Source organism: Serinus canaria, chromosome 8 (genome assembly GCF_022539315.1).
Source record: "Serinus canaria isolate serCan28SL12 chromosome 8, serCan2020, whole genome shotgun sequence".
Lineage (NCBI taxonomy): Eukaryota > Metazoa > Chordata > Aves > Passeriformes > Fringillidae > Serinus > Serinus canaria.
This window is the reverse complement of record NC_066322.1, coordinates 16,079,226-16,090,017: the sequence shown is the minus strand read 5'-3', so window position 1 is coordinate 16,090,017 and position 10,792 is coordinate 16,079,226. Positions and strand designations below refer to the sequence as shown.

General features: G+C 38.7%; 1 protein-coding gene across 1 annotated transcript in view; it reads left to right on the top strand.

The window, feature by feature from the left end:
* Window positions 1-6,199: 6,199 nt before the first annotated feature.
* HFM1 (helicase for meiosis 1) overlaps window positions 6,200-10,792 on the top strand; it is a 31,409-nt gene continuing 26,816 nt past the window's right edge. Inside the window, exons 1-4 of the mRNA XM_050977419.1 lie at window positions 6,200-6,270; window positions 6,573-6,694; window positions 8,212-8,509; window positions 9,260-9,525. Coding sequence (XP_050833376.1) covers window positions 6,200-6,270; window positions 6,573-6,694; window positions 8,212-8,509; window positions 9,260-9,525 — 757 coding nt within the window. The remainder of the gene's footprint in view (window positions 6,271-6,572; window positions 6,695-8,211; window positions 8,510-9,259; window positions 9,526-10,792) is intronic.

The window sequence follows — 10,792 nt, the reverse complement described above, 5'->3', positions numbered from 1 at the left end:
AAAACAAATAGCTTAAAAACAGAGCTCTGTTGAGAGCTGGCTTCAACAAAATAGTTCTAGCTTTAAAAAATCCATTCCACCCTTACCTTTAAAAAAGTATATTGTTGGAATTGACAAGATTAAAATAGCCAGCTATTTTCCAAAACAGTGGTTGCAGACATGGCTTACAGATTGGTCATCTGTGCAAAAGCAGACTCCATGGACACTTTTCAATGAGACATTTTTGTTTCATTTTTAAGGGAAGCAGCAATGACTTGGCTCCTAGGAGATGCATTGCGAAAGAGCAAATATCACTACAGCATTAATCTAATTTTCTTTCCTTCTGTATATGTCTTATTTTATCAACTGAGCATTTGAGTTAGATAAACAGGAATTGTTAAGTATGAGCTATTTGAACTATTAAGTCTATATTCAATATGATATCCCCTTTGTCTGTGTGCAAAATTGCTAATATGTGTGTACGTGACAAGATTTGTTCAGGGTGGGGTTGTAAATGTGGAATGTGCTTGTTTTGTTAATTTGAAGCATGAGCCTAACACTATACATAATGAAAATAGTTCTTGGTTAGTCTGTACTGGAGGGTTCATCTCTTAAGTGTTAAAAAGAACCCCAAAATGTATATGGGTAAGAAACTGAAAAAGGAAACAAAGGTAAAAAAGTGCAGAAAAGAACACTTTCTCCACCTCACCGTGGAAAAAACCCCAAACAATAGTGCTAAAAATATTTTCGTTTAGCCCCACAAAAATCAGAGTTCAGGAGCTAAACTCGGCGGAGCAGCATCTGCTGGGGCACGGCCGAGGGGCTGGCGGCAGAGCCCTGGGAGCCGCGCTCGCTGCCGCGCCGGGCCAGCCCTGGGGCGGACACGCGGAGCGGGACTGCCGCGGCCCCGCGGGACGCGCTCAGCGCTCCCCGCACCCGGCCCTGCCAGCTCCGGCACGGGAGTCATTGCAGCTGCCACTCATCTACTTATTCACCTGCTTTCAGTTTTTGTAGGGGTGGTGCAACATCCGGCCCACATTTTTAAATCCTACATTTAAAAATGATGGCCTAAATCCACCAAAGCCAACATGATAAAATGGAAGGAGCTTCCCTTTTCCACACCAAACTGGGTAACTTCATTATTGCAGTATTTCTCTTTGTATTTTATTTTACTGGAAAAGGTTACAGGTGCAAATATTTTTTTAATTTTTGAGTTTTACAATTTCTTTAATAAATTAATGATTACAGCCACCTCAAGCACTGATAAAAATAAGTTCATGGGTTGCCTGTGTTTTCATGCCTTCTAACGTTTCCCAGTGATTCCTGCCATGAGGAAGGGTGCTTTTTAGAGACCAGTGGTTTTGTCATGTCTCTGAAATTGTGGATAAAGCTCGGCAAAGGAAACTGAGAGAAGTCACCATTGATTGTGAGCACACTTACATCTTCCTACTTTTCTATACCTTATTTACTGCTGATTTGTTCAGTTTGTAAGTTCTGGAGAAAACTGAATGTTCTAACAGCTCTGTATTTAGCAAGTATGAGAATTATTCTGTTCTCATATGGATCACTGACCAATGTCTGATGTTCATGATTTTCTAGTTGTGTTGCTCCAGAACATGCAAGTTTATGACTTAGTATGTGATTTCCATGAGCTGGAAAGACTCAAAACATATGGCAGATCAGATGTTAGGCTTGGGGAAAATCAAAAATTAAACTGTCTCAGAGCAGTTGAGAGACTGCTTTGCTATATATTTTATGTGATTTGTGTGTGTGTTGAGGGAGATGTCACCTAGGGAAAGGAATCGAAGAAAAAAATAGCTTTAAAAAATGAACTGTTTGTATTATGGCTTTAAACATTAAAGTCTGGTCAGCTAAAAGCAGATGTTGTGAACTAAGATGGAAACTTGCCTGAGGCCAGAATCAAAGAAGGCTTTCACTAATAGTAAGAAAGAAAAATGCTTTCTGGTTTCAAAATTTATTGTAAGCAAAAAACCGAATGCTTACTGCATGCTTATGCACAAACATTTTCCCACTTTTATTCAGATTACTGAGTAAGATTGATGGCTTCAGAATCTAATTTCAGACAATGGCTTCATTATCAATCCTGATTGTATTCTAAGCTCCTTGTAAAATCTTTTGTTATTCCGTGCTGGCCAAGATCCTATCATGTTGGAAGTAGGAATGAAGTGCTTCTCACCTTTGGCCGTCTGCCCAGTAATTAGATGGGGAGGTGGGTTAAATGTGCGGTATAAAAATTGGAATATTGTAATACGACACAATTCTGATGCAAGTCTTTTAAAAGGAAGAATAAATAAAAACATGAATATACACTAGATAGTAAAAATAAACATAATATTTCTTTCATTGACCTGGGCTTGGACAACTTGAGTGAACACACATTAAGTAAATATACACAATGTCTAAGAATTTGAAATGGAAAGTTAAAAATTAATATTTTCAAGAAAGAAAAACAAAAAAGTTGATTAAATAAAAATTATTTATGTTAAAATCAATCAATACTTGAGAAAATATTCTCCTTTTCATCTATTTATGTATGAGGAAATACATATTTACAGTAGCTGCCTCTATAGTATTTGTTGAATGTCATGAAGCTTTGAACCAGCCTAAAATTTAGACTTTCTTAGACAGTTGTGCCATTTATTTAAAAATTGCTAGTTCAAAAGCTATGCTCTAATGGCAAGTCCACAATTTTATGTTGCAGTATTTCAGGGAGGAGCGAGGTTAGCGACCTAATTCTGCATTTTACAAATACTTTGTCATATTGTTTCAATTCATATAACTTGAAGAATTTTGTTGTACCACTTGAACAGCAAGGAGAAAAACCGTATTGTTTTCCAAAATCCCTTAAAAGGATCAATATTTTTGCTATCTTTATTTCTTCCTGCAAGAATAATTTTCCTAACTGAGTTGTATGGCTCAGGAATCAGCTGCCTTTTCTAATTTACATCAGGGTTGAACTGAGTAAGGAGTTCTCCAGAGAGTAATTCCCAATAAATCCATGCTTGGACAAGCTCTAAATCCAGCAGCAGAGGAGTGGCTGCACATTCCTCTCTGGCTGTTTTTATGGGGAATTCAGGCCAATTCTTTCCCATTAGAGGATCTCGAGTAGGGGGGTTAGTCGTGTGCTGCTCCCGGGCGTGAGGCCGGCCCGCGCCCTCCATTGCGCTTCGGCGGGAGCGCCGAGACGCGGAGCGGAGCGGGGGCCCTGAGGGGGCGCTGAGGGGGCGCCGGGCGCGCACAGTGCGGGGGTGGGCGCGGCCGCCATCACCGTTTCCCGCCGGCCCCGCTGAGGCGGCTCCAGCGCGCGGCCCCCGCGGCCGCCATTTAGCGTGGTGGAAGCGGCGGGAGGCGCTGTTGGTGAGGCGGAAGGCGCAGCGTTCTCGTTCCTCGGGGGAGGGAGCGGAAGCCCGGCCGTGAGGGGCCTCAGGGCCTCGCAGGCTCTGAGAGCAGCGTGGTGAGGCAGGGACGCGCTCTGCTCTGCCAGGCCGCCGGGCACTTGCGGTTTGTTTGGGTCAGCACCCTTAAAGGTTGTGACCTTCACTTTGGGCCCCTCGAGAGAGCACTGTGATGAAATAAGTGTACTGAGGAAAGGATTTGTTTTAGGAGGAAGGTGAAAAGTAAAGTGGCTTCAAAACTGAGCAAATTCCCTCGTGTCCTGCAGCGTTTGTAGTAAGGTGTTTGTTAAAGCAGATACATGAGAGAGGTCTTTGCTCGCAGGATTTGGCAAACACCTCTCAGTAAATGTGATTCGGTGGTCTGTGCTGCTCCTGCGAACACCTTCTCCCTCATTCTGCTATCTGGAATATGCATTTTCCCTGCGGAATCCAACAGCACTGAGCGTGTGGAAAAGACGCTTTGTTTCCTGGCCATCTTGGAAACGTTTTGGGCTCCACCACTCCCCGCCCAGCTTTTTTTCTTTCTTCTTTTGCTTTAAAAGTCTGAGAGAATTTTCACTGTTTCCCAGGTGGAACAGGTGGGTGAATGCAGAGCTGCATAAAGGAGTGTGTTTCTTTTAGATTTCCAGTCTTGTAGAATGACCACAACATATCCTGTTATTTTTATTTACATAATCAAGCAATTGGGATTAATAGAGCTGGTCAAGGAAAAAATTACTCATAGAGCAGAGCAAGGGCCCGGGAGATCAAACATTGTGCATAACAAAGGCTGCTCAACAATGGGGATCATAAATCCAGACTATTTAAATGGAAGTAGCATAATCACATTTGATGATTCCCCTCCTGAGGTGGGAAAACCATTTCCAACTGGTGTGCAGTATTTGCAGCTCCTTGTAACTGATGGAGCAGTGGTTATTCACTTGGATAGGCACTAACACAGATTTTTACTACTTCAATAACATCTTGATTAGTGCTCCTCACAGATACTTTCTGCTGCCACTACTGATACCAAGACTGAGAGTTCTTGCTTGATTTTACTGACACTAAAAGCATGGTGTCAAAATTAAAAACCTTTGTTCGACTTATCAGAGTGATTTCTAAATTCTGTATTTATTAATGTGAAGGGGAAAGTGGCAAAACCTGGCAGTGGGGGAGTAGTAGAAATTGGCATGTGGGGTACTGCAGACTTGCAGTGTGTAAAAGGGGCATTGACAGATTTCTTGTTTGAAGTTCTTCACTGTGTTCACAGATAGTTTTGATTACATGCTCTATATTCTGGTATTGTGAAATGTTTTTGTTTTTTTTTTTAAATTTGAAACCTCTCTGTAGAATATTTGAAGGGATATAGATTCTGTGAAAGAAAAGTACTTTTAAAATTTTTGATTCACAGCTGACCATCTACAGTAATTAAGTAAACCTGAAGCCTATTTGCAAAGCACTGTTAAAGATCCTTTTCATATATTACTAATGAGATACTGGAGTACAAAAGAAGTGTCACCTTTGTTTTTTTCTCTGTACATAAAGAAGAAAGTTTTGCTTTGTTATTTTTCTTCCACAGTTAGCCTTTATTGAACTTTATAAATTTAATTTGTATTTTACTGTTTGTTTCAGTGAGTCTTAGGTTTTTGACTCATGAAATCTTCTGTGTGGTATTCTTTTAGTAAGATCTTTGGTTTTTAAAGTTGTTCTCAAGGAAAATTAAGAGCTGTAAAACTTCTCAGCAGAAAGGCATAAAGAAGCATTTCTAATGCCTACAGATGGTGCTAAATGAAAAATACTGAAATTAGCTGGAGTATTTTTAATACTGATGTATACAATAAATAATTTAGAAATAATCTCTGGTCCTGATGTTTCAGAACAAACCTGTTAACTGCTTTAAGGTGTTGGCCCATACTCCAATTATCCAGGTAAGCAATTTGCATATATGTTTTAAAAAGTGTAATTTGCTTGTAAATTAAAATAATTTTTGGGGTAGAAGTATAACTTTATTTTTTTAGATAACAGTATAATTTTGTTTTGCAAAAACTTGACAGACTGTGATTATAACAAAACAATTGGAGGAAAAAAATATTGGCTGCAGTTGTATAAAATAATCACAGGATATGCTGGGTTGGAAGGGACTCAAGGATCATTGAGTCTGACTCCTGGCCCTGCACAGAACACCCCGAGGGTCACACTCTGCCTGAGAGTATTGTCCAAACACTGTCAGGCTGCTGCTGTGACCACTGCCTTGGGGAGCCTGTCCCAGTGCCCAAACACCCTCTGGGGGAAGAACCCTTCTCTAATGTCCATCCTGAACCACCCCTGACCCAATTTCAGGCCACTCTCTTGGGTCCTGTCACTGGTCACCACAGAGAAGAGATCAGTCCCTGCCTGTCTCTTCCCCTCATGAGGAAGTTGAAGAATGTCCCCTCAGTCACCTCTTCTCTAGCCTTCTCTATGCTGAATTTTAGCATTGTTCTTAGAATTTAAATACTTTAACATAAACTTTATCTGGATCTTCACTCCTACCCACTTTTTCTTCCCAGATATGTCATGATAGTAAATGTTGCTTCAAGTGCTGCCTTATAGGGCTTTTTTAGCAGAAGCAACAGGAACTACATTTTATCAGGAGAGAGATTCTCTATTTGAAAAAGGATTAAGAATGCAGTCAAGAGCTCTAAAAGAAAACAATATAGAAATTAAATATTGGCACAACTAATAAACTTTGTATTGCTTTAAACAGGTTCAAGTCTAGTAATTTCAGTTTTACATTTTCTTGTGCTGCCTTTTGCAGACAAAGAGACTTCACATTTGGTCTAAAAATGTTCAACTCTGCAGACATGGTCTTTTCACTGGATAATTTATTTTATGAAAAACCAGATATGAGACAAAGGTAAATCTTTATTATTAGAAATATAGAATTGTTTTCCAAATGGAATAATTTTGCAGCAGTGTTTTTTCTTATGACTCACTTTTTCATCCACTGATAGAAATGTGGGGCTAGAAATTTCTGGTTCCATAACCCATACTTTGAAATGTTTCTCCAAGCACATTCAACGATGCAGGTGTATCTTAGGGCTTTGAGAAATAAGGGTTAGCAGAAGTTAGGTTGTTTATGACTAGCGATTTCGAGCTAATTGTTGTGGAGGATGCTTTAAAAAATGCTTTTGCCTCACCTTTGTGTGTTAAAAATAGGTGTCCGGAAAATGAAGATCGTAAGACTTGGTTTATTGCGCCTGCTCCAGCTATTGCTGGAATTCCAGCTGCAGAGGAGTTACAGAGGGAGCTGGAAAAAAGCTCACCTAGCACTCCTATGGGTAAAGTATCAGAAAATAGAATCACAGAATCATTGCAACCTTTGGAAAATGTCTTTAGGATGATCAAGTCCACCCATAAACCCAACACTGCAAAGTCCAACCAGTGTCAAACAATGTCAAGTATTACTTGACATTGATATTAAATTACTCAAATAATTAGTGTGACAGATCATTCCTCTTTTGCTGTGAAATATGAAATATTCTAGGTATGCAAGTAGAGACTTTATATATAAGTCTCTATATAAGAGACTTTGATATAATATATCAAAGAATGTGTTTGAGTTGAGAAGGATGGTCTTAGATGTGCCAGGAGCATAGCAGTCCTCTTTAGGCATAAAGATACCACAAGTTTGCTATGTGGAAGTGTGCAAGGTAAGAAGTATAATCAAAATTTCATTTTCTGCACATTGTTTCACGGAGCATTGTAACGCAGTGGGAAGTGGCTGTAAGAGCGTAATGTTGTCACATGGATCTGATGGCCTGTCTGCCCCCCAAGAACAGAGAGTTTATGTGACACTCACTTTTTTCTTCCCTTTTTTGGGGCTTTAATCAAATTGATCAGGCGGCCGAATTTGAATCTGGTCATTAATTGCTGCTAAGTGGCATATTCCTAGACATTCAGGATTATCTTAAGGAAATTTATTGTAAAGAATGCCATTGCTTTATCTCTGTCAACTAGATTTGTGCATTTCTTACCTGCTGTGCTGATTTATAATATTCTCTATTTAGAAATTTTAGTAAAAGAGAAGGTGGGTTTTTTTCTGCTTAATGCAAGAATAATTCCATTAAGAGCTACTTATTCAAAGAAGCTTTTTGACGTTTGTAGAATTAAAACTATTGGGGTTGTGTCACAAACAGGGCATTGTAATTTTGAGTTTCTGGATGGATAACATTGAAATTAAGACAGCAAAATAGAGTTGTTGTTATCTTGTTGCATTTAGTTGCTTGTTTCTGTTTGTGCATTTTCCTTCCTGCTGCCAACAGCAATGCTTGTTGATCTGGTCAGCCAGATCAGGACACTGATTCTACTGAGAATTAACCCTGCAAAAGGTGATAACCAAGAAGGTTATGAAACCAGCCTGTCACCAACATCAGCAACCAGTTCTGACTGTTGAGATTGCAGTGTTTATTTCAGCAGGAACTTTGTAGCAGGAACTTCAAGCTTGGTCATTGTGCCATTTTTTTAAAAGATCTATGTTTCTGGTGGAGTTCTGACATACAAACTATTTTGTAGTTCTGAAGAATAGCTTTTAACCTTTATTTTGCATATGGAGGAAAGAAATTATTTATATTTATTTTATTATATATATAAGAAATTGTTTATAACTTTTTATTGACAATGCTTACGTCACATTCATTAGCACAAGTCATAAAATACACACTAAAGTTCTTGCAATTAGATAGAAATATCAGTTTGTATAATAGATGTGAATTTGGTTGATTCTGTGGGAAAGATATTTGATAACTGTGAGTAAGAATATGAATATTAATGAAATAATAATTTACAGTTTTTGTAGGGGGGAGCAAGCATGAGAAGTTTGTACAACAGTGTAAGAGTAACACAGAGAAAGTAGAAGATAAATCATCAGCACCTGTTCTTTTTGGCATAACCCCTGAAAAAGAAGCCCTACAATTAAGTCTAGGAGAAAGAGATAAAATTAATTTTCAGCATGGAAATCTGAAAGTGGTTTCACCTTTTCTCTCCTTTGATGAAAATGAATCTAAAAGAGTAATAGGTTTTTTCCAGCAACCAGAAAATAATAAAGCATTAAGTGAAAACGATGATGAGAGTGTCCATTCAACATTAAGAAAAAGGTATGTGTCTAGTCAACTCAGACAATTTATCACTGTCAGAATAATATTATTATTTTAGATAAATCTCTTGAACACAAAGTTTGGGATCCTTCAATTGAAGGTACTTTAATAGGCTCCAGATGCTAATTCTTTCAGTATAAGGAAAAAAAAAAGTTTATTTTTGGCAATATTTTAGTAATTTAATTAAATGTGTCCTGAGCTCAGCCTCATTCATGAGAAAAGTAAGCATTGGTTTGTTGCTTTAAAGTTTAAATAAGTCTTTAGATAACAGAGCTTTTGGAAAATACTTCTCTGAATTCATTACCTGCATGGTGACAAGGAAGAAGGCTGAGACAATTTGCTTTGCTGAGCAGAGGTCAGCTAGTCAGGACTACCTTGAGCAGTTCTCAGTGTGATTTTAGTGCTGCCTGGGAGGAGAGATTTTATCAATAAACTGCTCTTCTGTGTCCAGCTCCTCCCATTCCTCAGAACCTGGATGTCTCTATTGGTTTTAATGATGCAGAAATTCAGAATTAATATGCTATTAGGAGTCAGAGCCCATCTGGGCAGGCAATTTATTCTTTCATGTTCTTTCTGGAATGAAAGTGAAGTTAAAATGTATCTTAAAAGGAGTCTTTAGGTCATATTACACAAAGTTAGATACAATTTTACCAGTTCTGCTGCTCATACGAGTGTCCATCTAGTATTTTTCAAATATTAGATAAACTGTAACATTACAACAAGCTAATGAAAATTCTGGATCTTTTGCAGCTTATTTAAAAAGTCTGGCAATGTGCATAAAAATACAGAATTTAAAGCTGGTTCTGTTGATGTGAAAGAAATTGGTGCTTCCTTAAATACAAATGAAAATATGAAAGAAGTGACTAAGGAAGGTTTTTTGAGAAATAGTCATCATGGTCCAATAACTAAAGACTCAGATTTTACTTTGCATAGGGTAAATAATGAGGAGATTGTGTCTGGAAATGGAATTAAAATTCAATCATTTTCTAATGCTTCAGAGATTCTGGACATGACAGGTAATTATTTTTACTCTATTTCAAGAAAAATAGTCCATTGTCTGTCTTTAGTATATAATAATAAAGGGTATCCAAGATCTGAGGTAGAGTGAAGAACATTTCCCCACCAGCTCAAGCTGAGATAATTGGCTAAAACTGATAGAATGTATTGCAGTCCTGTGGAACTTAATTGCATTGTTTTTTAATATGAACTGGCTAAACAATTTGTGAAGAAGATTCACATTTCCAGAAGTACTAAGTCATGTAAACCTCTTTGAAAATATCATTTCACATCCCCTCAGCAATTTGAAAAAAACTAGCCTTATTCCTTTGTGTGGTAAAGAGTTTCATCTTCATTTGAAAACAGAAATTGAAAATTAAATGTTTATTTGTGGTGTGGCTCACATTTGTATCTTTGTAGGAATAGATTTTAAGTAGGAGATACCTAGAAAATGGAGGGAAGTGGTAAGATTTTGATGAAATTATAAAATATGTGGTTTAGAAATTATTTTTGGCTTTTAATAGTTTTTAAGTAAGTGCAGTTTATTTCTAGATTTTTATTTCTAGATTTTGAACTTTTTGGGACATGACACATCTGTGGAATGTACCTTGTGTGACTTCTGACTACTACAGAAATATGGAGTAGAAAATTAGTTCTAGCAGAAAAATGTAGGGCGGAGCAGTGTCTTAGGATGGGATTTGAAAACAGGTCGAAATGGAAAGTGAGATTCCTGTCTGATTGCCTTATGAGCAATGGTGATTCAGTTTGTGGGTGAGGGGGCAGCAGTGGATACCATTCACTTTGCCTTCAGCAAGGGTTTCCATACCACAGAGTGGTTGAGAAACCACTTCCACAGCATTCTGGTACCCACATAGAGCACTAGGAGTGGATCAGCAACTGCCTGGTGTAAAAGTGATTGGCTGGGCTCAGGGGGTGGTGGGGGACTGGTCACACTGCCCACATGCCAGCAGCAAGGGGATGCAGGGGTCTGCTCTGCAGGAGAGGCCTGACAGCAATCTCATCAAATTCAGCAGGAACAAATCCACAGGCCTGCCCCGGGGAAATAGAAGAATCCCTGGCGTTTCTCTGGGATGGTTTGACTGAGGGCAGCTTGTGAAAAAGTGCCTGGGGCCTGGTGAGCAGCTTGCTGAACTTGAGTGAGCAGTGTGTCCCCGCAGTAACAGAGGCCACCAGCATCCTAGGCTTTGTTAACAAAGCTAGGGAGTTTAGAGAAGTGATTATCCCTTTCTTGGCACTTTTGAGACCACAGCTAGATACTGCATCAAG